Source organism: Trachurus japonicus, chromosome 18, assembly GCF_045865225.1.
Source record: "Trachurus japonicus isolate A0001 chromosome 18, Traja_1.0".
Taxonomy (NCBI): Eukaryota; Metazoa; Chordata; class Actinopteri; order Carangiformes; family Carangidae; genus Trachurus; species Trachurus japonicus.
Genome location: NC_140924.1, coordinates 12,012,802 through 12,038,833, shown reverse-complemented (window position 1 = coordinate 12,038,833; position 26,032 = coordinate 12,012,802). Strand labels below are relative to the sequence as shown.

Sequence of the window (26,032 nt, the reverse complement as noted above, 5' to 3'; positions counted from 1 at the left end):
TGTAAAGCTCAATAAATCGGCATGTGGCACAAAAAATACGATTGTTGTTCATTTAAAAAGTCAGAAATATAAATGTCAAATGATATTTTAGTTGTTTTTCTTTAATGATTTGATATGAATGGAAGTGCAAAATGAACCGTTTCACATTAGACGCCATGTGTTTGGATCAGGATCAGGCTGAACGTTTCCTCACAGTAATAATAATAATGATGTTAATAATATTAACTACTGTACAGGTCGGGTCTGTTTTATTAATAGACGTTTAAATTTATTATTAACTTGTTTTTTTGTTTTTTTTTAGAGGGACTCGAACGTCTCGTGACTCGTGGACAGTTTGGTACATCAGAGCTGTTTTCTCTCTGGACTCTTATGTAACGATGTTTCTCTGAATGTCCTTTCATCTTTCCATCACATCGCCACTTCTCTCCTCCACTCTTCCTCCTCTCCTTCTTCTTCTTCATCTCTCTACCTTTTCACCTCCCTCCCTCCCTCCATCCATCCATCCATCCATCCATCCATCCATCCATCCATCCATCCATCGTGTCCCGGGGGCTGAGCCAGCGCTCTGTCACATTATCCTGCCACTGAGTGAATTACTCTGTCTCCATTAGACTAACGAGAAAGCAGGAGGATGGAGGGATGGAGGGAGGGAGGGAGGGAGGAAGAGTGATGCTACTGAGAGATGGATGAGGGAGGAAGGAAGGGAGGAAGGAAAGAAGGAAGGAGAGGAGAAAAGTTAGATGAGGTGGAAGGAAGGAAGGAAGGAAGGAAGAGGAGGAGGAGGGAGTGATTGGAGGATGAAAGGAAGAGAGGAGGAGGAGGAGGATGGTGGTGGAAGATAAGATGAAGATGACAGGCGGAGGAGAGGAAGATTAAAGAGGTAGAGGAGGGGAGAGAGGGAAAGAGAGGCCAGACAACAGGGCGGTGATGGAGGGAGAGGAACAGATGGAGGAGGAGGAAGAGGAAGGAGGAAGAAGGATGGAAGGAAAAGAGAGAGAGAGAGAGAGAGAGAGGTAACACGGAAATGTTATTGAAATGCATCACAGCTGTGCAGGACACTGAGTGGCTCACACACACACACACACACACACACACACACACACACACACACACACACACACATACACGACTAAGATCCCGATCCTGATCCTGATCCAGACTTTATGGCCCTCGTCTCTCCCTGTAGAAACTGCTAACTCGCTCGCTATGATGTCAGAAACTGTCAAAAACGGGAAAAAAAAAGAAAAAAAATACAAAGCAAGTAGAGCAGACAGGAAGTGAAGTGGTATGACATCATCATCACCATGGTAACACAGTGCTGCCACCACTAGGGGGAGCCAATGGCGATCAAAGCTAAAAAAAAAAATGCTAAAAGCTCACGATTTCTCCGTTAATCAATCAAGTTTACTGAATTAAACTGTTTAGTTGATAACTTAATGATCGATTGAAGGGAGAAATAGATAATTCATTGATTATTTATTATCGATAATTATTATTTTTTAATTCTTCTGATATTCTGACTTTTGCCAACATGCCGACGTCCGAGATCTGTTTCCGTTTTTCTACTGTAACCTGGATTCAGATTACTACAGACTAGAGACTAGAGAGAGTCTACTGTTTCCATGGAGACGGTTCGCACAAACGAACAATTAAACAAACAAAACAAAACAAAAAACCTGGCATAGCTTCACCACCTGAGACATTAAGAGGTCGCGCTACGTCGGCGTCGCGTCGTCGGGGATATAGTGGTCATAATGAAGAAAAGAGAAGAGAAACTGAACACAGTGAACCAGCAGTGGTGCAGTGTCATGGGCCTGTCTGAGTTCAACACACACACACACATATACACACATATACACACTCGTTTGCACACACTCATTTACACACACACACACACACTCGAGGTAATGACACATCATTTTCTAACCCTCCTCCTCCACACTTGGTGACCAGTTCCCTCCATAGCCCATAGATTTCCACTGAGACAAACTCCGAACAGACATAAATAAATAGTATAAATAATATAAATAAGATTACACACAGAGTCTGAGTCTGTGAGCCCACACACACACACACACACACACATTCAAAATAATAATAATAATAATGATAATAAAATAAAAAAATAAAGATGGAGGTGAACGGGGCTATGGAGGGCCGTCCTCCCCCTCCTCCCTGGCGGTCTCAGCTCTCCGCCGAGGCGCTCAGAGGTCGGTGCAGCGCTCCTGTTTGCTGTAGTGGTCGAACTGGCTCTTCCAGTGCATCATGTAGGAGGACCAGCGGTGGAACTCCACCTTCCACTGGCGCTCGGCCTCGTCGATGTTGTCTGAGGAGAAGAAAAGAGGAGGCAGAGCTTCAGTCTAAAGGTTTAAATACGAGACGATTTCACCGTCGATTCAATGGGCAACGATTTTGATTCGATTCGGGGACTGGTGATCGATATTGTTCACTTCCAATTATTATCAAATCACAAAAAAGCAACTAAAATATCATTTGATGTTTTTATTTCTGAGCTTAATCAGACATTTAAATGAAAAATTATCTTTTCTTTCTATACAAATCAGCCTCCTGTTGACTATATTGAGCTTTACAATGTTCACATGCTATTAAAATAAAACAGAAAGAACATTAAGTTTGCATTAAATTTAAAAATGAGTGAACGGAAAATGTTAATTTAAGAAGGGTAGGCAAAATAAGCTGATGCTTCAGCCTACACATCTTCGGTCAAAGTGAATTGTGTTGCTTGTTGTGTTTTTGTTTTGATTTGTTTTGTTTTGTTTTGTATTTATACCTTTATATTTGTCTATTGTATTTGTTTTTATAAGACCGAAATAAACACACTAAACTAAAAGTATGATTGTAGCCTAAACATTTCTCCTATTAAGAGTCTCAAAACATATATCTTTTAGTTTTAGATTTTAGTCATTAGCTACACACATCTCTGCAAATGTGATATGAAATCGCAGTAGATCCTCGTCACTCAGATGGGCCAGGGTCATTTCAAAATAAAAGCGCGTCTCACAAACAATGATATGCATCAATATATCCATTTTGGTTCAGTGTTATTGGCTTGTTGATCATTGAAGCGATGTATCGTTACAGCCTCAGTTAAAACATGACATGAAGCTAAGCGCATTAGCATTAGCATTTGGACAATAGTTCAACAACAATGGTTCATCTCTGAAGGGTTTATAGATTATGTTTCTGTCATAGAAAGCCACAATAGATATTAACTGGCTGGAAAAAACTGACTCTATTCCAAATATGGGCAAAGAGGTGGGGCATAGTTTAGTGTATACTCAACCAAGTGGTCACACCATCAAGTGTTCATGAGTTTAAGCCTTAAAAATATCTAAACTGATCTAGTTATCATGAAGGAGGGCATTAGCTCCAGAGGCCAAACCTGTTTTTGTACCAAAAACTTGTTCATTTCTGCTGTAGAATTGGATATTTCTAGTCTCTGAGGACTGACTTCCTGTTGGAGACTCACTCTAGCGGTCAGGAGAGGAACTGCACTTTTAGGTCCATCATGTTTCGTCCCTAAAAAGTCTGAATCTGCTGCAGCCACAAGACTCGGTTGTAAGTGAAACCTACCAGTGAGTCTTATCCAGTTGTATTCATGATTGCTATTTGTTTTATATCTTATTTATACAATGTTGTGACCTTATCTGACAATGCAAATTAATCATTTCCTCCGTGTTCACGTGTCTGCCCTCGGTGCTGCTCTGTGTTTTATCTTTACAGCCTGTGTCGGGTGAGCTGCCTCTTTATGACCGAAGATAAGAACCTCTACAGGAACCGGCAGCAGGTTAAAAAACGAAAGCCGCCCTGCAGCGACCTGACAATGATGAGCAGGTTGTTTACCGGTGATGTTGAGGAGGCGTGGCAGGAAGCGGTTCCAGAAAGCACACAGCTGGTTCCTGAGACCTTTGTAGACCCTTAGAGGTTCGGTGTTGAGTCCGACGTGTTTCTGCTCGTTGATGGTGAACTGAGGCCAGCGCTTCCTGGTCTCCCCCGCCCCCTCATGGTTCATATTGGGATTTCTGACAAAATAAGACAGATCAACCGAAATCAGTAAAAAACCGGCATCTCCACGCTCAGCTGCTCGTTTCGTTTCTCAGCCAGTGCACTGCAAAAACTCAAAATCTTTCCAAGAAAATTTGTCTTATTTCTGGTGAAAATGTCTCATTTCTAGTCAAAACTAATCTCTTTCCACTTAAAATAAGACTCATCACCTAAAAATTAACTTGTTTTTAGATCATTTTCACTTGTTTCAAACACATTTTCACTTGAAATAAGTAGAAAAATCTGCCAGTGAAAGCAGGTTTTGCTCCACTGTCAGATTTTTCTACTTATTTCAAGTGAAAATCTGCTTGAAAGAAGTAAAAAGTGTCTAAAAACAAGCTACTTTTTAATGTGATGAGTCTTATTTTAAGTATAATGAGATTTGTTTTGACTAGAAATGGCATTCTGACTAGAAATAAGACAAATAGTCTTGGTAAGATTTTGAGTTTTTAGCAGTGTGACGCCTCACCCGGTTCGTGCAAAGTTGGCCCAGTATCTCATTATGCGTCGGCTCAGTTTCTCCTCATCCAGAGTGTAGTTGAGTCTCTTCTCCAGCGGGAGGCCGAAGACAAACTCGATCTCGTAGCCGTGGATCACACCCATCCACTCCGGCCAGGCCAGGTTGGAGGCTCGGTGGTCAAACAGGTACATGAAAACTGCTCCTGTGGCAGCAGAGGATGATTTTTGGGTTATTTTTTTGTCGTCTTGCAGTAATGAAGGAACGATCTTCTGCAGATGACGATCTCATGACCACTAGAGCACTGGAATAAGAGGGTAACGACACGCATTGGTCCAATGGAAGCGCCTCCTGATGGAGGAATATGGGTATTACTGCAAAAGCGCCCAAGAACTGACATCTCTGCATTGTTGGTGAATGAGCAAGTGCGGTATTTTCAATAATTTAAGGACATTTCTAGATCACCCACGTTAATAGCATCATTGAGGACCCTTTACAGATAAACATTAACACATAGGCTAGTAAAAAAACAAACAAAAAAATGTTTTCTACATGAATGTTTCAATCTACATTTTATAATAAACAAATTATAAGTGTAATCTGATATGACCAAGACAACTAAAAACAAAAACACGTCCGTTTTCATCAATTTACAAGCAAGTGGGCAACACACATACATTGAAGTGAATGGGTTTTCTGGGCACTTTTTGCAATACCCATATCCTGCCACTCGGGGCGCAAAACCCTTACCATGGGAGTCAATGGTGGCGTCGTTACTCTCTTATTCCAGTGCTCTAATGACCACCAACACAAGTTACAAGAAATATAGTCACAACAACTTCCTCTTTCCTGAGCCGGTGTGAACATTTACGGTGAAATTGGATTTTGACCTTTGACCATCGACTTCTAATCAGTTGATCCTTGAGTCCAGGTCAACATTTATTTCCTGAGATCAATTTAACATTTCACATATTGAAAACACGATTTAAAATGACACAACTTTGAGGCCTAACGAGTTCATCAAGAGTGTTTTACAAATAGAAAGATCCAAATACTTCAACAAACATCACTGTATTAAGTAGAACTGATGTTGACAATGACAATAATCATGATCATTATATATTACACACACAATAACAGTCAAATCCTACGTCACCTTGTGAGTTTGCATTGTTCACCATCCCGGCTCCGTCCATGTTGGCCTTCAGGGCGTTGTGCTGGGCGTAGGAGCGGGCGAAGTGGGCCAGAGGGCAGATGACGTTGTGGTCGCCCACGATGTCGTCCATGGCCTCTCGGTTCTTGAACCTGTTGTTCTCATCCAACCAGTCGGTGTACTGCAGCACCACCGCCTCCAGGCCGATGTCGTTCGCATGTGGGACGCTCAGCTTGACACCTGGAGGAAGGTGAAGAGGAAAGGGTTTCACCGCTCTGGGATTTAAAGGAGACATGTTATGCTCCTTTTCCACAAACTAAAACAGTTCCCAGGTGTCTTAAAGACATGTTTGTCTTTGCCAATTGTACTGGTACACCTGAAAATGACAGCCGACACAAAAACCTCTTTTCTGGTGGCAAAATGGCATTTTGGACTAAACTAACCTATATTCAACTGCCAATTTCACAAGACTGGAACAGGGTAGAAACAAACAGTTGTTTTGCTGGAAAGTAGAGACTCTCATCTTTCCTTTGATAGGTTGAATGTGTATGTAGTAAGAGTACATAATATATGGTGGGTCTACGAAAATCAGTCAAAAAGCTGGAAAATGCCTGGCAAGCTGGAGGAAGCTGCTGTGAGAATGGTTGGCAGTCAAAGAGTTAAATGCAAATGATCCATTGCTCACCAGGCCCCGCCCCCTATACTGGTACCAGTATTCACAGGTAGGGGTGGTATAATGCAAATTCGAAAAACTAATGCCATCATTGGATGACAACTGAGGGAACAGCTCGTAAAAGCCACATGGATTTCAACCTCAGGAGCCTGCAAATTTAAGATTTTATTGTCAATTCTCACATTTTGGGGACCGGAAGGTAAACTAAACACCGAAATATGTTAAAGATTCTTCAAAAAGTAATATTTCCATAATATGTCCCATTCAAATACATGGCGGTAAATGGTCAAGAAGTCGAACAGGCTCTAAACACGTCGCCTTAATACTATCTGAGATGGATCTTCACCTTCCAGGAAGTCCTCTCTGGAGATCAGGCTCTCGTTGTCCTTGCTGAAGCCTGGAGCTCCGTACAGCAGGAAGTAGGAGCCCTCGTCCTGGTTGACCCCGAGGAGGATCTGAGTGTCTTTGAAGTTGCCCGAGTTGAGCATGGCCTCGGGAGTGTCGGGCACAACCTCCCCATCCACGACGGGGACAAAGGAGAACCGGAACAGGGCCGACCACGGCAGGACCTGCTCAGAGGAGGACGACAGATGAAGCATCGAGTTGATCTGAGGAGATGAATATAACCAGACCATACTGCCCTGCTAAGCCAGACCGCAGTAACTACGTGGAAATTCCAAAGTGAGTTTTTTGTGAAATTGAACTTGTCAATAAATGTTTTATCTTGTGTAAAATTTTTAGCGGCCAATTTTGCTCAGTTTTTGAGATATGAGGTAGCCTATGAAAAATTGCAGTAACTAGGCTACAAAATCACTATTGAAACTGAGCCAAACCTCAGTAACTGCGCAGTTATTGCACTCTGCCTCTTTCCCCCTGTACTTCAGCTGCAGTTACTGCGCTCTATTACACACTGTTAGCCAGTTACGGTAGCTAGCTAACATTAGCTTTGACAGGTTAGCACAAGCACATAACACCTTAGCTAAACACTGGACATTAAATGTTAGCTCACTAAAGTTTGTACTGTCAAATTATTAATCATTTTTGAGGTGGCCAAAGTTAGTAATTAAGTCATGAAAGCTGGAAGAAAACAACAACATTGTAGTTAGCCTACTGCACTTTGCCTCAGCATACCTGTCTAGCTATCTGTTTAAGGAAACCTGGCACCAGAACGCAGCATCTGTTTTTTAGGGGTAAAATGTAAAATATGTGGTCATATAGTATTTAATTGCATGAATATTACTTAATGAAAACCTGTCAAATCTGTGTATTTTCACTAATCTACCTACAACACATTTGGAAGGCAAATCAAAAAACTTTAAAGCCATTTTTCTCAGTTTCACTGTTTCACTGCGTAGTTACTGCGGTTTGGCTAGGGCAGCATAGCTTTTCCACCAGAATCAGTGTTACCAGCCACTCCTGGTCAATGAGTTCCTGTGGTGTTTTGCCGCGTAGACAGTCGACCAGCTCTGTGTCGTTTCCGCCGTTGCAGCCGACCAGATTCGCCAGCTGCGTGGCCCGTCTGCGGGCCTCAGTGGCGCTGACCGAGGCCCAGGGGCCGTTGGGGACGCCGCTCTGGAGGATGGCCCTGGTGAAGGTCGGTCGGCTGTCTGGAGATAAGAGGTGGTAGCCTACTGAAGCAGCACCAGCACTTTCCCCAAAGATGGTCACCTGTTGAAGAAGCGGGCAAGAAGGCAGGTGGAGAGGACGGGTAGAATTAGCTCACGTTTGATTTCCTGTGTAGATTACTGACAAAAAGGAGAAGAGGTGTTTGCGCTCTTGCTCACTGTCAAGAAAAATCATCTTTTCAGGTGCGTAGGCCAACAAACATTAGAGAGCAACAGGAGGAAAAGGCTCGCACACTGATCAAAAATGGCAATGTCCACCAGAGATTAACGGATGCAAGAAAGATTTAATGGTCCATCAAACAACAAAAAAGTGCAACCAAGGTGATAAAATAAGATAAAGAAACAAAAATAAGTAAGACAAAAACGTTTCGGCCTACACAGCCATCTTCAGTCTGTCTTCTTTTTTGTTGTCTGATGGACCATTAAACCTTTGTTGCATCCGTTAATCTCTGGTGGACATTGCCATTTTTGATCAGTGTGCGAGCCTTTTCCTCCTGTTGCTCTCTGTGTAGATACTGGAAATAAAACAGAGATAACTGACTTGTTTGGGGTTTCCGCCGAAGAAATGGATGTTGTCTTGCACCCACTGCAGCGCCATCCTCTGGTCCAGCAGACCCACGTTTCCGGGGGCCTCAGGCGAACCGTGCAGAGCGAGGAAGCCGAAGGCGCCGATGCGGTAGTTCATGGAAACCACAATGACCGTCTCACTGTGAGCCAGGTAACGACCGTCGTACACATCCAGAGAAGAGGAGCCACTGTAGAAACCTGCAGGAGTTCAATATCATCATCAGAAAGGTTACTATGGCCACCAGTGTAAACCAGCATGTCGTCTGCATATAATCGGACCTTGGGCCACTCTACTTTATATAAAGATAAACCTGATGAGTTAAAGCAGAAGTAAGCGATCCGGTCGTTTTGGCTAACTTCTTGTCAGAGGGAGAGGACCGCCCCTTTATGCCGTTCTCTCTCCTCATTGGATAAAGGTTGTAGGATACAAGGAAAGTTTTCTCCTCAGCTTACAGCAGAGCAGAGTGACTGACAGACCCGTGTTTCGGACCAAACACTCTATGTAAGTGATTGCTGTCGGAAGATATAACTATTTAAGACTTATATTAAAGGGACAACGAGGAGTTTCTCGACAATAAAAAAGTCTCATATTAATATGGATGAATCTCCGCTACCCACACTTGTTAATGGGCCCATTTCGATAAATATATCGTTTTGTCTCTATTGTTATTTTGTTATTATTAGTGGTGGCGGAAATGCTGGGTGAGCCGACCAGCGCTTCCTTACTTTCGGTTTCGTGGCGAGTTATGAGAATAACGCCGCCAAATCGTCGTTTATGGCTGGAACTACGACGGTATGTGATCGTCTTCGAACCTCTGACTTTAACTCTTGATGAATGAAAACATGAGTCCGTCTCTCTGCCTCTTGGATGAGAGGTGAAACGTCTTCCTAGACAAATAACTAAGTCCAGTTGCTTTCGATTTAACCTCCTTTGAAATGAGTCCGTCTTGCGCCGGTCAAAGAATTTCACGGTGCCCGCGGAGGCTCATAAATGTAGTGTGAACTCCTCGTTGTCCCTTTAACACAAGCATTCCGCTTACTTCTGCTTTAAAAGGCATCATAAAGTCAATCTTCCCCTATTTCAGTCAGTGTTTTAATTTAGAATAAATGGTGACGTTTATTCCCGTCACTACCAGCTGAATAGTCTTGACCTAATTTACAGCGTGTGTGTGTTATTTTTAATTTCTCCTAAAAGAGCCTGAGTGACTGGAAGAGTCTTAAAAAAGAATCAGACCCAGTACCTCCGCCGTAGATCCAGACCATGACGGTGAGGTTGTGTGGTTTGGGCGAGGAGGGCACCCAGACGTTGAGGTACAGACAGTCCTCGCTCATCTCCCTGTTGGGGTTCCACATCTCGCTGCCCTGGAAGCCGGGGAACGACGTGTCCACGAACTGGTAGCAGGCGTTGGGGTAGGCGTTGGCCTCGTACACCCCCGTCCACGGGCGCTTGGGCTCGGGGGGACGGAATCGCCTCTTGCCCACGGGAGGCTCGCCGAAGGGGATACCCAGGAAAGCCGAGACGTAGCTTCGATCCGGCACCGACATCCAGGTACCGCGAACCCGACCGGTGCGGGTCTGTACCGTGAGATCTGCGTCGCTCTGGGCCGAGCAGGTGGGGATGAGCAGGGACAGGACGAAGATCGGGGAGAGGAGGAGGAGGAGGAGAGCGGAAGTCTGCATGATGGAGGCAGAGGAAGAGCGAGTGTGTGGCTGAAGCAGCGGCTGCGATTCCCTCTCTCCGGTCAGGGAAGGGAGGGAAGGTCTGGTCTGGTCTGCTTCCCCTCAGATCTAGAGAGAGGGAGAGAGTGATGTGATTACAGAGGGTGATGGAGAACAGACTGGAGGGGGAGGGGCAAATCAGATGAGGAGCAGGAGGAGAGGACACAGGAAGTGGAAGTCTGAAGAAGTGTCATCAAGGTATAGAGTCGAAATTTGTTCAGACGCAGTCAGACAACCAGCTTCACACCACATCTGTAAACTTAAAGGTCCCATATTATGAAAAACAGTTTTTTTCTGGTCTCTACATACATAAACTGGTCCTCCCTGAGCCTACCAACTCCTAGAATGAGGAAAGCAAACGGGTCCTGCATCGACTCTGCAGCCCACCGACTGGTAAAACGGTGCTAAAACAGGCTGTTCAGTCTCAGCTCCTGTGGTGATGTCACGACGGGAGTGAGGCCGGCCCCTCAGCGCGATAAAACACCTACCACGTCTGTTTCTAGGGCTGCAGTGCACAGCAAGAAACTCCTGAGCTAAATTGATGAAATACCGACCAATTTTAAGTGATAAAGTGGTAATAATCTTTGCTGTGTACAGTAACCATGTTACTTAAAGGTGCAGGCACTGAAACAGCTTGTTCTCAGTAGAGCTCATTTGAGCGACTTTTAGACAGCCGACATTCAGGACCACGGATCAGTTTGGGGCAATAAATTTCAAATACAGTTTAGTTGGACGTCTAACAGCTGAGTGAAATTGAGTAAAAAGAGTATAATATGGGACCTTTAAAGGATCATCAGTGATAACACGTCATCCTCCGGAGGTCATGAACATCTGCTACGAACTCTCTGATCTCTGGATATCATCGAGTCTACGACCACGCTGTATAAAACTCTGTTATAAAGACATATATGAAAACAAAGTCCAAGAATTATACTGATGCCAGCTGCAAACTAAAATGTAATTGAGAGTACAAAAGTTAAATATTATCACATGAACATGAAAAATGATCTAGCCACCGGTTCACCTTTACAGCCTCCCACTCTGACTAACGTTACGATTAATTCATTGATTTTAACTCAAATTTTCTTGTAATAATTAAACAGACTGTGATAAAATATCAAGTCACTCTTCACATGATTGAATCAGTTATACATTTACAGTGTGATTGAGGAGCACGCTGCATGTCTAGATTCAAACAGACACAGTTAGTTAGTGCTGAAGAGGACGGTGCATAATCACAGAGCAGCAATGAAGAGGGTAGCGTAGATGGGCCGTCCCAGAAAAGAGTCATCAAATATTCAACAGCACAAGAGACGACAGCACTGGGACAGGGACTGAACACATGCATGAACTTGTCGGGACCTCAGCAGCATCAGCATCATACTGGTTTCAGCACAATGAACAATGGTGGAGGGACAGAGGGGCCTGCTCTCTCTGAACTGCTCCACAGACAGACTCAGGAAGTCCTTCCTGCCAAGAGCCCTCAGCCTCTATAACACATCACTGGGGAACGAGGGGAATGATGTCCCACATACTATGTATGCACTTGCACTTTCCACTGCTATCCTGCATTTTTATTATCATGGGTTATTTATTGTTTTTATAATGTATTATTTTTCATTTATTCTATTCTCAATGCACTACTTTTTACTATTTTTTATGTCTTGCTGTTGAATGATTGTTTGTTTATTGTGCAGCTAAGAAACTGAATTTCCTTCGGGATAAATAAAGTATCTATCTATCTATCTATCTATCTATCTATCTATCTATCTATCTATCTATCTATCTATCTATCTATCTATCTATCTATCTATCTATCTATCTATCTACATTTATTCAAAAAAACTGATTTGTTTTGGTTCACGTGTGCAAATTTGGACAAAAATTCATTGATCAATTATGAACAAACTTTCATTTTAAGAGCATCAAATGATAAAATAATCTAATCTATCTATCTATCAATCATAATAATTTGATAAATTCCTCTGACAGATCACATGACAGCCATTACAGTCAGTCGATCAGAGACCTAGCTGGGTTGTCACGATACCAGAATTTCAGTAGTCGATACCAATACCTGTGAATTTCCACGATTCTCGATACTAATTCGATACCACGATTTAAAAAACAAAACAAAAAACAGATCCCATGTAGGCTACTTTTAAATTCACTACTTATTTTACTGTTTCAAACTGTGAAGTATTTAACATAACTGTGCTTCAACATCTTTTTGCACAGAATTTAATAGGGCTGCCCCCAAATAGTCGACCAAGCATTTGGAGCCGCGTCTTGTCAGAATTAAGTCAAAATCATGACTGAACTGTAGCTATATGAAAGGCTATAGGACTTTTAATTTGAAGGGCCAGATACAGGAAGTCATGACACTCACTCGCTGTCAGTTTTTGTTGTCGTTTTTTTTTTTACACGGCATGATAAGAGATAACAATCAGCTGATCAGAGACCAGTCATCACAATCAGCTGATCAAGTCTCTGGTAATACAATACATATCCGGAAGGACGGTGACGATACGATATATTGCAATATATTGGATTTTTTCCCCCAAAAAATCTACTTTCAGATAAAATTTCATAGTATAAAGAACACAGTGTTGTATACAAGAACAAATACAGATTATTTTTGTGCGTTCAGACTCAGTTACACCTGTATTTCACAGTTCCTACAACATCCTACATCATAGCACGAGATTTTGTACAAACTAAACAAATTTCCATCAACTGGAGGCTCAAATACAACACAAAACCACTGTTGCCATGTTAATTATTGATAAAATATCAACACAGGGTTTATAAGAATCAATCACATCATCACATATTGCGATATTTTAGTGTCTCAATATATTTCTTGCGCCCTTACACCCCGATCTAATCAATCAAACCTGCCGCAGTCTCTGAAGTCTCTTGGCTTCGGTCTCCAGCTCTATATCATCATGTGTTTAAAGCTGCTGTCCACTGAGCAACAAAGACCGAGACAGGTGATGGTCAGCAGGGCTATAAAAAGGAATCAGAGTAAAACCCTGGTAAATACCACACTGCTTCACATGACACACACACACACACACAGCCGACACACACACACAGGCAGATCCACGGAGTAAACCACAATGAGGAAGGTTGTGAACACGAGAGCGATTAGAACGAGACAGACTACAAATTATGAGAACGAACAAACAATCCTTTAAATGGTGTTTGACATGACAGTAAATAAAACAGCCTGCTGGCTTGTTCCACAGAAACATCCTTCACATTCAGCTGTAGATTATATAGTCTGGTATTGGTATATATATAACATTGTAGTTGTAGAGCAGTAATCAACTCAGCTGCAGGTTGTAAGTTGTGTCTCTGGCTTTGGAGGCGTAAGTTCATCTGTATCGCTACGACTCAGTGTTTCCATCCCGCAGGATAAAGACTGAAACACATGAATTAAACCAAACACGTGTGTGCGTCACTGCAGCAGAGGATGGGATAATCTGTTGTGCGTTTGCGATGACATCACTGTGACATCATGGGAGGTGGTAGGTGGTGGTAGCTGCAGTTAATTGTGTCTGATCCCATTAAAGGGATAGTTCACCCAAAATTCAAATTTCACTCACCCTCATGTCGACTAAGGGCTGGGAGAAGTTTCAGAGTCCTCCGTGGCTTCTCTGAGTTACAGCGGGGGTCGGCGCAGCAGTATTTGTCCATATGACGGTAGCGAACGGGGGTCACTTTTCTTCGTCCAAAAAGACACACCAAAAAACATCCAAATACCTCCATGCTGCTCGTCTGTAATGTCCCTCTTGTATTGAAGCCCCGACATGAGAGATTGTTCCGCGTGATTTGCACTGACACAGGAAGAGCAGTGAACTGAGACACTGGGAGCTTCCGCTACAAACAAGCTTAAAATATATACTTAATCATTCTTTTCGGAACAATTTCTCATGTCAGGGCTTCAATACAAGAGGGACATTACAGATGAGCAGTATGGGGGTACTTGGATGTTTTTTGGTGTGTCTTTTTGGACGAAGAAAAGTGAGCTCCGTTCGCTACCGTCATATGGACATGCAGTGCTGCACGGAGCCCCGCTGTAACTCAGAGAAGCCACGGAGGACTCTGAAACTTCTCCCAGCCCTAAGTCGACATGAGGGTGAGTAGATAATGAGTGAAATTTGAATTTTGGGTGAACTATCCCTTTAAAGGTAAAATCAACACTGATGATCTACGAAAGCAAACAAACTGCAAGTTGTGTTTCTTTAAATGTCACGTCTGTCCATTGGTCCATTGACGATATTGATAATATTGATAACATCTTCATCCTCCTCTTTGTCTGTGTGAGTGTTGTCTGCATGAGGGACAGAGGAAGGTGACATCACCAAAATAGATCCTCTATGTACGACTGAGCTGGACCTGTTCAGAAATAGTATCCACACACACACACACACACTCTCACGCACACACACACACTCTCACACAGCTGCCGCCTATCCCTTACAGTACCTCCAAGCTAATCCTGTGGCTATGACAACCATACATTACAAAACATAAACAGCGACCTCTGACCTGACAGGTGGGAGACAACTGTGTCCCACACATTGTCGTGCGTTTATAGAAACTCACAATCACATACATGACGAGACTGAACGTCAAACACGTGAAACATACGAACACGATCCATGTTGCTGTTGAACCTTGGTGTATGATATATGTTTTTAATGCTGTAGTCTATACGTTGTACATAAGTGTTGTGTAGATTGTTTGTAATATGGTGTATTTTCTATGTGTTGTGAGTCTTCTATATGTTGTTTGGATATTCCTAATTGTCTATGTCCGTTGAAGGCTATATGGTATGGTATTGGTATCTCTGAATGTATTCAAGTCCATGATAAATTCCATTAAATCCAGGCTTCAGGAGTGCAAATGTTTTATTTGAGTGCAAATGTTTGACTAATCTTGTAAATTATTTTAATTAATTTTGAAAGTTCAATTGTTATTGTATTCTATTTGTTTGTTTCTTCTTTGTCTATGATTAATGTGACTATGTGTTGAAACTTTATGTGCTGCCATTCTTGGCCAGGTCTCTCTTGCAAAAGAGATCTTGGATCTCAATGAGACAAACCTGGTTAAATAAAGATAATAATAATAATAATAATAATAATAATAATAATAATAATATGCTGTATATCTTATATATATTGTATATACTGCATGATGTAAACGTCGTATATGTTGTTTAGGTGCTGATATACTTGCAGTGAAGCAGCCGTTGCACAGTTTTAACTTCTGTTCATGTCATATATGACCTGTATTTGTTTTTAATTGGTAACTATGAGGAGTCTGTTTGATTTCAACACCTTCACAAAGCCGAGGAGGAACTGGCCCCGCCTCCAGTTGATTTGCCAACTGTGGTAGAAACATGTAGATGATAGACTGTAAACAACACTGAGGTCCTGATGGTTCCTCGTCTGGACCCACGGACTTAGAGCTCACATCAGATCCAGTATCAGACACAGATAAAATGATGAAGTTTCCATATTTTTCCCTACAGATGTGTGTGGAGCAACGATGAGAAGACTGGAGCCTTCCTGTCTGTGGATGAGCCGTAAAACATGAGCGACGTTCACTGTCGCCAGTGTGAACACATTTGTTCAGTTCAGTGTTCGCAGAAAATATGAGCAACACGGGAAGAAGGTTTATATGTCTGATAGGAGCTGTCAGTCAACGTCAGCGTAACCAGTGGTGGACAGAAACGGAGTAAATTTACTTACTTTACTGTAGCTTAAGTACATATTCAGAGGATTTGTACTTTAGATTTCTTTGGTACTTATTACTCTTACTTGAATACATTTCCAAGACAAATATTTTTACTTTTACTCGAGTTAATTTCTAGGAAGGCTGAAAAGTACTCGTTACTTTCAGGTCTGCTCTTTTTTTTTCTTCTTTTTTCTATAATACTACTGGACACAAGCTGTGTTTGTCAAAGAAGGAAACCCTAACCCCTAAAAGCAGCACATCAGTGCAGCTGGTTTCAGAGAGTTAATTCTCAGAAACAAGAGTTAAAAGCTCCTTAAATTCATTTAGAAACAAATTCATTGATGTGAAAAATAAGAAATGTACTCTATACTCTTACTCTTACTTAAAGTAAATTTAAAAGCATGTACTTTGGATACTTAAGTACCTTTAAAAGCAAGTACTTTTTTACTCTTACTCAAGTAACATGTCGACTGAGCTACTTTTACTTGTAACGGAGTAAATTTTGACCAGTAGTATTTGTACTCTTACTCAAGTACTGGGGTCGAGTACTCTGTCCATCTCTGATCGTAACACACATGACACGATGTGATGTCAACAGACTGTGGAGACGACTTGAAACCACTGAAAACATGTTCAACATTCATCCAGACTCAGTATAAACGACCGACCGCCACTGCAGCTGTGCTCCTCCTCCTCCTCCTCCTCCTCCTCCTCCTCCTCCTCCTCCTCCTCCTCCTCCTCTTCCTCCTCCTCCTCTTGATTGATTTTCATCACCAACAACACCGAGGCCATAAACTGTGGATAACAGCTCAGACAGACTGTGTTGTCACTTTAGTGTTTCCACAGAGAATTGATGTCTCCACACCGTCAGCTGCTGATTACCACAGAAAGAAAAAGGGGGCCCCCAGGGGCCACGGAGCAGAGGACGAGGTCTCTGAGGAGATCAGATGGATGAGTCACTTCAGTCTTTTATCGTCTGAGCTGATTTGACAGTTTTTTTTCTTGTTTTTTTTCGCATTATTGTAAATTAAACATTTATAAAACCTCAAATCATAGTTTGGTTTCACTTTCCATTCATTTATTTGTTATTTTTAATTTCTAGAAAGTAAAATAAATACGATCATAAACCTACCAATGATGAAAAAGTCATAATCGTGGGTCATACGAGAGGATTATAACGACCTTTGTGGTTGTTTAGGTTCCAGATGTGGACAGATGTGTCGGTTGTTATAGCGCTCAGCTCACAGTGACGACAACGACGATGAATCACAACTGACCCCCCCCAAAAAAACACAGTTTGATGAGTTTGCAGAAATGCAGCTACTTCACAAACAGACTGAGATCTCGGACTTTATCATCAAGCCTCACATCTGTAAATTTTACTGCTATAAAAAGCGCTGCACTGCATTGTGGGATTGTTAGTGTATGTTCCAGTGTGCAGTTACACACCTCAGATCGGTAAATATCGAACCCTACATGGTGAATACATCGATTTTTGACTCTGTAACGTCTGGAGGAGAAGGTGTTGAACTTGTTATTTTGGCTGCATAAACATCAGTCGGCGTACCTGCTGTGAGAGAGAGAGACGATCCCCGAGGACAGAGGAGGGAAAGAGGATTAGATTAACAGAGAAGGTGGGAAGAGGAGGGCAGAGCAAGACACTGAGTGGAGGAGATGTGACTGGGTGGGAGAAAGTGTGTCACTTCTCAAATTAGACTGAGGAATTTGTGTATGAAGTTCACAGGAGGATTGGTTTCACTGGGGAGGGGGGGTTGGGGGGCGGGGGCAAGTCATGTGTCGCTCAGGATAAAACACTCGACAGAGGAGCCAGAGCCTGTAGAGTATGGACTGTACAGAAACATGTTTATGAGTACACCATTTTTTGTTTACAAGTTAAGTGTATTAATATAAAGTTCCAATATGTGGTTTTAAGTGAAGCATGTGGAATAAACATGTTTAGAAATGAAAATGGAATCAGTTTAAAGCCTTAAAAACTAGCCGTCAGGACTTCCTGTAACTTTGTGATGTCACAACAAAGCAAAGTCTCTGCCCTCAGCTTAGCCCCGCCCACCTAGAGAGGAGGCTCTGAGCCTGTCTTCTGATTGGCTGACTGTTTTCCTGAGTGATCCAATAGAAATATAGAGCAGATTTCAGATTAAAACACTCAGAGAAACCAAAATCCTGCAAAGCGTTTGAAGATGGGCGGGGCTTTGGGTGACTGCTGTTGTTGTGACATCACAAAGTGACAGGAAGTCCTGACGGCTGGTTTTAAGGCTCAGTTTCTGAATACAGGCTGTGTGCATTTCTCTGTGGACTGAGGCTTTGATACTTTCACAGTATTAATATAGAACCTAGAGCTGCTTTATAATCACACTACACATGGACATCTACCTTTATACTGTATGGAGCTTTAACACAAACATCTACCTTTATACTGTATGGAGCTTTAACACAAACATCTACCTTTATACTGTATGGAGCTTTAACACAAACATCTACCTTTATACTGTATGGAGCTTTAATACAAACATCTACCTTTATACTGTATGGAGCCATGAACTATTTTTTACAATTGAAGAATCTCATTGTGAGTGATAAATACAAACAGACTCCTGTTACCTAGTAATGTGCAACAACCTGCACTCAGCTTTACACATACAGTCCCCGGGAGCAGTGAAGCATCTCTGCTCGGTGACAGACAGACTGGCAGCGGGGGAATCACTGGAATTTTCCATTTTGCAGTTTGGCCATCTAATGTTTCACACAACACCACGATTAGAGGACATAAACACACACACACACACACATAGACACACAGTCAGTGCAGTAGAGTAAAACACCATGAGGACGGTAGTGAGCAGGGCTTAGAGCGAGACACATGGAGCAAACAAAACAAAACAAAACAAAGCTTTAAACAGCGTTTGAAACCGCACTCGTTATTGTAACGTCCTTGGATTTTTCACAGCTACTATACTACTACTTCAATAAAGGGAGGTCAAACATTCGTCCTACGCTGTAATCACAGAGGGAAATCCTAATGTAGATACATGCAGTACTTCTATAACCGAGACAGTAAAGACAATCAATCACTATCTGGTTAATCTTCGGTCAGGAGTAGGACACGGAGAGGATGTACGAGGCGGTTAGAGGAGGAAAGATCCCGACCACAGAGCCGTCCGTGGCTGCAGCAGGAAGCTCTCACTGTTACCGTCAACACTATCAAGGTGAAGGTGGTTTGTTGTTTTAATGAATAAGGGATGGATCGACCCAGGTCACGTTACTGCAGCACAGACACCGATCTGTCTGTCTGGACCACGGTGGGGCGACGACGTCCGCACAAACACAGGGAGTTGTTTACATCTCTACTCTCAGTTTCATAATATGCCATTACATAAATTATGCATTTTCTACTATTACCTTTTTTTTTTAAAGTAGCTTTTAGCCTTTCCTACTGTGAGTTCCTACAGTTTTTCTGGTTCTGTTGATCAACAGAGTTATTTGAGATAGGAAAATAATATGTGATAGTAAGTGAGGATTAGACAGACTGTGAATTGTGCATGACAGATATAATTTGTCAGATGCATTGTGATGATAAACTATAGTGCATCCCTGGCCCATATTCACGTGTGCACATGTTACAGTTTGTGGAAACATTTTAAATATCTTTTCTTTAGGTGTATTGGTAGACATAGCTTGGTGTTGATCACTGCTACAAGTCGTTTCTCTTCTGTTATCAGTATCACTAAAGGAGGCAAACAAAACCTGCCGCCTAACCAAAGCTAACTCGAGCTAACTGTTAAGCTAAAGAGAGCAGCATAACCTGATAACATGTGAACACCAGCAACAGGAAATTACACACAATCTTACTGCAGCACAGCAGTAATAGTCCTGTTGCATAAAGTGTTGAATATTTGTCACCAAAGCCTTAATAATTAATAAAGATTTAAATCTGCAGTTCCTCCAATGACCACTAGAGTGAGTCTTTAAAAGTCTCCATAGACTCCCATGTTAAAATGTCAAATTTTACAGCAGAAATAAACATGTTTAGAGAAACAGCTTCGGTCTCTACAGATAATTTCATCATTCATATAGTTTTCACATGCTTTAACAATGACTAAAAATATCATTTTATGTTTGCAGTTACCATTAATTACTGGAAAATGGCCGTATAACTAGTCACAGTCTTATAAATATACAACTCAAGCACTGTCAGACTGGACCGTATTTTCAGGGTCTACGTTTCTTGTGATAAAACATGTTTTTTATAAATGAAATTGATCTAAATTTACTTTTTATTTAGCTGCAGATTCCCTATTTTCATATTTCAGTACAAGAGGAAATCAGAGACATTTATAGGAGCCTGATCTTCAGTGCGGGAATGATCCATATTTGGTGCTCTAGTGAGTATTTGGGGCAGCACAATGGTGTGTGTGTGTGCGGGCGTCCATGTGTGTGTCTGTGTGTGTGTATGAGTCAGATAAACTACAGTGCAGTCTCCATGCTTGTAGGATATTCAGTGTTAACTGTGAAAACTACAGATGTAAACCTCCTCCTTCCTTGAATATCAATTAATTATTATAATAGATAGATTAAGAGTCTGAAAGATGTTCCAGACCAATAATTAATGAATCGATTGCTGGATTATAAAATGCAGGAAGATGCAGGGGGTGTGGTGTGGTAGTATTTGCTGCTTGCCTCTGACCGTCCACTTCATTAGAGGAAATAGGTCGAAGGCTGATGTTGATGGAGACCACAGCGTTAGTCTGGTGGCTGCTGTAGCTGTGGAGCCGTGGTGCCTTCACTGACCGAACATGATGCAGAAGCCCCTCCCCTCTCCTCCCCTCCCTTCCTCTCCCTTCCCTGATTGTCAGTAAATGTGGAAAGACGAATGTGTTTGTTCCCATCATGGAGACATTCGTGCGCGTTTGTGTTTTCTGTGGAGTATTTTTGAACAGTATAATATAACTTCTTTTTTTCTTTTTAAACCTGAACACTCCCACATGAAACTGCACTCACCCCACCCACAGCTGCACAGGTCACAACAAGTCAAGCTGCACATCACACACACAAGCACAACACACACACACTGCCTCTGCACTGCTATAGTGAGCTGTGGAAACTAAAACATGTTTATTATTCTGAGGTTTAACGTGGTTTTACAAGGACGCGTGGATGTTATAGTTACAGCCATTAAAACTGTGCAATTGGGCCATGGAATACATCATATCTGATACATAATCAATAAGTATGGGTGTGCTCACTGGTCAAGTGGTTTGAGAGCATGGTTTGGTTCGACTGCCGACTGAGACTAGACCAGCTTTACAACATGTTAGTCCCCCTGTCTTTCCCCCTGCTTTCCTGCCCTATCAAAATAAAAGCAGAACAAAATGCCCCTTGAAATATCTCAGATCAATAAATAGATAAATAATCAATGCATAAACAGATGCATTATGGAGATAAGAGGGTAAAAACCCTGTTTAGGTTCAAGTCAATCAAGTCCAACCATACGACCAGGACTCGTCTGAATAATGAGTTTGTCCTACTGGATTTGAACGCATCATTCAGACCAGGTGATGACATCACACACTGTTCAGGTGCTCAGGTGTCAGGTGAGTCCAAACCAGACATTAAGCATGTAACGTTACAGCTCCAGTGGCTCCTGGAGATGTGATGCAGGAAATGTGGCCTCGTAACGCTACGTCAAATAAAGAGTAGAAGAAGAAAAAGAAGAAGACGGATCCAGTGAACCCAAAAAAAAGCCCCCCAAAATATCTCAAATCAATAAATAGATAAATAATCAATGCATAAACAGATGCATTATGGAGATAAGAGGGTGAAAACCCCTCAGAAGACCAGGTTTAGGTTCAAGTCAATCAAGTCCAACCATAAGACCAGGACTCGTCTGAATAACGGTTTGGTCCTACTGGACTTGAATGCATCATTCAGACCAGGTGATGACATCACAGCCACATCACACACTGTTCAGGTGCTCAGGTGTCAGGTGAGTCCAAACCAGACTTAATATGTAACGTTACAGCTCCAGTAGCTCCTGGAGATGTAATGCAGGCAATGTAGCCTCGTAACGCTACGTCAAATAAAGAGTAGAAGAAGAACCCACCAAAAAAGCTCCCCAAAATATCTCAAATCATTAAAAGAGATAAATAATCAATGAGTAAACAGATGCATTATGTTTAGGTGTTCAGGTGTCAGGTGAAAACCAGAACTAAAGCATGTAACGTTACAGCTCCAGTGGCTCCTGGAGATGTGACGCAATATAGCCTCGTAACGCTACGTCAAATAAAGAGTAGAAGAAGAAGTAGAAGAAGATGGATCCAGTGAACAGCCTCAAAAAAATATCTCAAATCAATAAATAGATAAATAATGAATGACTAAACAGATGCATTATGTTCAGGTGCTCAGGTGTCAGGTGAGTCAAAACCAGACCTAAAGCATGAAACGTGTGTGATGCAGGAAATGTAGCCTCGTAACGCTACGTCAAATAAAGAGTAGAAGAAGAAGACGGATCCAGTGTACAATAACCACATCAAACATGTGGAGTGACACGACACCAGCTCCTACACGACTTGTAGAAAAAGTCAGATCATCAGCGTTTGCTTCTCTGGGTGAACATCAGTGTGTAAGCTACTTGACAAATAACAAATGACTTCCTGTCATAACATCAGGTGTCGAGACGTCTGGTTCCTCTCAGTCGATACAAGACTCACTTCAGCCTTTTCTTTCTTTTCTTTTTTGAATTAAAAATTTAAAGCGTTTCAGTTTTTGTCTCTGAAACTTTATAATAAATTTAACTATACATTAGCGAACTGCTGCTTCTGCTGTTAAGAGATTCACATCCTGGGTGAACCTGCAGCAGTGATTACACTCTGGCAGCTCTTCCTCGCTCTGACAATGAGGAATGTGCACTCGCTGCTGCCAAAGTGCATTTACTGTTATTACTTACAGAGAGGTATTAAATCCAGAGCTGCAGCCACAGCAAGAGAGAGAGGAAGAGGGAGGAAGAGGAAGGGAGTGAGGGAAGGAGAGATGGAGAGGAGGAGGAGGAGAAGAGGAGCTGGATGTTTTAAAACCACAGTAACGTATCGTCAGCTAACTTGGCCTCAGCTCGTCGTCGTCGTCGTCCGTCCTCTGACTTCAGTCAACATGCAGCAGCAGCATCCCTGAGAGCGCACACACTGTTACGCAACACACACACACACACACACACACACAGCAGCAGCAGCAGTCGGAGATCTGAGCTGCTGGGAGATGAAACACACACACACACACACACACAACACATAGTGACACTATCTGGATCAAACGGCATAATTATAGTTAATTATAGTGTCTTTAAGCCAGACGCTGGTGATGCTGAGTCAGACTCTGGGAAGAGGAGGAGAGGCCTCGGTGTTACACACACACACACACACACACACACACACACACACACACATGCACACACATCTGTGGAGAGAGTGTGTGTGTCTGTGTGTGTTTGTGAAGTGAATGTGTGTAAAGGAGGAGGATGACAACAACACAGCAGCCACATGACGCCATCATCCATCCATCCATCCACAGACACACCTGACTGTGCTTTGTTATTTGCCTCCTCCAGTGCAATTACAGCAGAAACTAAATGAGAACCCCCCCCCGCACCCCCCCACCTGAGCTGAAACCCCCCCTCGTGCTCCTGACCAATCACAGCTGAGCTCCAGAGACACCGGGTTAACTTAAAAAAAAAAAAAAGAAAAAAAAAAAATGACAGGTCATTTTCTCAGGTGGCTGACCTGACTCCGGCTCTCTGGGAGGAGGAGGAGGAGGAAGAGGAGGAGAGGTGATGATGGCCCGTAACCATGACTACCGAGGATGTAAAATAAGATTAAAGGGCATCCCATCCGTCCATCCGTCACACACATGTAGCTACAGACATCATCTAAGTGTCGGTTATTGGAGGGTGGAGGGGGGGGGGGAGCTGCATGCATGAGCCTCGTGGGGTCTGAGGCTGCAACAGATCTACTCCTCCTCCTCCTCCTGCTCCTCCTGGTTGAACCGAGCGGCTCCTGGCTGCAGGCTGCGTCCTACCTGCCCACCCCCGGCCGGCCGACGGCTCGCTGCCTTACCGCCCCCTCCCACTCCCTCTCTCCCTCCCTCCCTCTCCCTCTCCCTCTCCGGTCCTTACCTCGCTCTGCTGGGCGGCGAACAGCGACACCGGGACCGGCGGCGCTCCGTGTGCAACCGACAGCGTTCAAAAAGAAGAGGAGGAGAAAGAGGAGGAGGAGGAGGAGGAGGAGGTGCCGGCTGTCCGAGACCTAATGTCGGTGCTGCTGCTGCTGCGTCCTCCCAGCGGCGCGTCCGCTCCACATTCACGCAGCCGTGAGGACCGTAAGGCAGTAGTGACGGTAGGAGGGGAGAGAGACTGCTGCTGCTGCTGATAAGTGCTGCTGCTTGTAAACATAGTCCGGAGCGCCGCTCTCGCGAGAAGTGGTGAGCTCGCGCGAGCGTGATTTTTTTCTCCTGTCAGACAGAGAGAGAGAGAGAGAGAGAGAGAGAGAGAGAGAGAGAGAGAGAGAGAGAGAGAGAGAGAGAGAGAGAGACTTCACGGTGCCAAATTTCACCAACGCTGCTTCAAGAGGAAAAAACAGAAACCGCTGCTGCACTGTCACTGGATTAAATGACTGACACTGACCACACACACACACACACACACACACACACACACACACACACACACACACACACACACACACACACACTGAGTTTACATATACATGTACATATAAACAATATATAGCCTATATAATTAATATATAAACTTAATAGAGATCGGAACAGTTTCATATGTCGACACCATATAGCTATTATGTTGGCTATATATTATATAATTTGACCTATGTACTATATATGTATATTTATACATAACATATATGTCAGAACAGTTTCATATTATGTCTAGACTAGGCCTATAATCATTTATACACATAACATATGTATATATACAGTAGTACACATATATACAGTTATGCCATATAGGAAATCTCCAATGTGTATTTTATACATATGTGCCATTGATTACTGTAATATTATGTATGTAAATATAAAAGAAAGACATGTATTTTTAGAATTTATATGGCAAAGAATATATAATTTAGATGATGTTTCGATAAATTTGCATGTATAGATTAAACATACAATGTTAGAATATATGATGGTAACATATAATGACATGTAAGAGTTTATATATATGTGAATATATCGTCTCATATTTGACTATACGACAACATCTTCCTATAGGTCCATGTATGATATGTGTCAAATTTCCAGAAGTAGAAACATTGTGGATGAAACAAGTGCAGGATGGTGGAATAATAAGATATCACATGTTTCATGTCAGGTGAGGATGTGGGACACACCTGACTCCGCCCCCTGTGATAACCTTGATGACATCACAGCGACATCATCATTAATTGACAGTTATGATTTTTATATGAAGAAAAACTGAAGAGTTTCCAACAACTTTTATTGATAACATCAGATGTCAGAGCCAGTCAACAATGAATTACACATTCACACACACACACACACACACACACACACACACACACACACACACACACACACACACACTGAGCTGTAAGGGAACAACTGTTGGGTTTTATTGGCGCTGGAGGCAACAACTGTTCTGCTGTAAGATGGAGCCATGCTCAGAATAGTGTGTGTGTGTGTGTGTGTGTGTGTGTGTGTGTGTCTCAAATAACCACAACAGATAATAACTCCTGGACTTGTGAAGTAAAAAAAGGACCAGACGACAGTAACAGGAAGTAGAGGTGTAACTTTATTTTGAAATGGACTTTTTGTCTTTACACATCACAGGTTTTTATTAAAGCAGCAGGTTCTTGACTTTCAGTGACCAATCAGCCAATCAGACCAATACCATACACAAATATATCAATATGTATATCAAGACAATATAATATATGTTTTGACATATTACATGTACCTATAATATTTTTTTTATATTAAAGTTA

The 26,032-nt window shown here is 42.5% G+C and overlaps 1 protein-coding gene across 1 annotated transcript; it reads right to left on the bottom strand.

Annotated features, from left to right (window-relative positions):
* Positions 1-1,528: 1,528 nt before the first annotated feature.
* ache (acetylcholinesterase (Yt blood group)) lies at positions 1,529-24,415 on the bottom strand. The gene is made up of 9 exons (XM_085760080.1): positions 24,187-24,415; positions 9,782-10,328; positions 8,515-8,738; positions 7,756-8,016; positions 6,695-6,917; positions 5,679-5,915; positions 4,535-4,727; positions 3,865-4,043; positions 1,529-2,326 (listed from the first exon to the last, which is right to left on the bottom strand). The coding sequence occupies exons 2-9, from the start codon at positions 10,218-10,220 to the stop codon at positions 2,205-2,207; spliced, it is 1,878 nt and encodes a 625-aa protein (XP_085616206.1). The 5' UTR covers positions 10,221-10,328; positions 24,187-24,415; the 3' UTR covers positions 1,529-2,204.
* Positions 24,416-26,032: the final 1,617 nt, after the last annotated feature.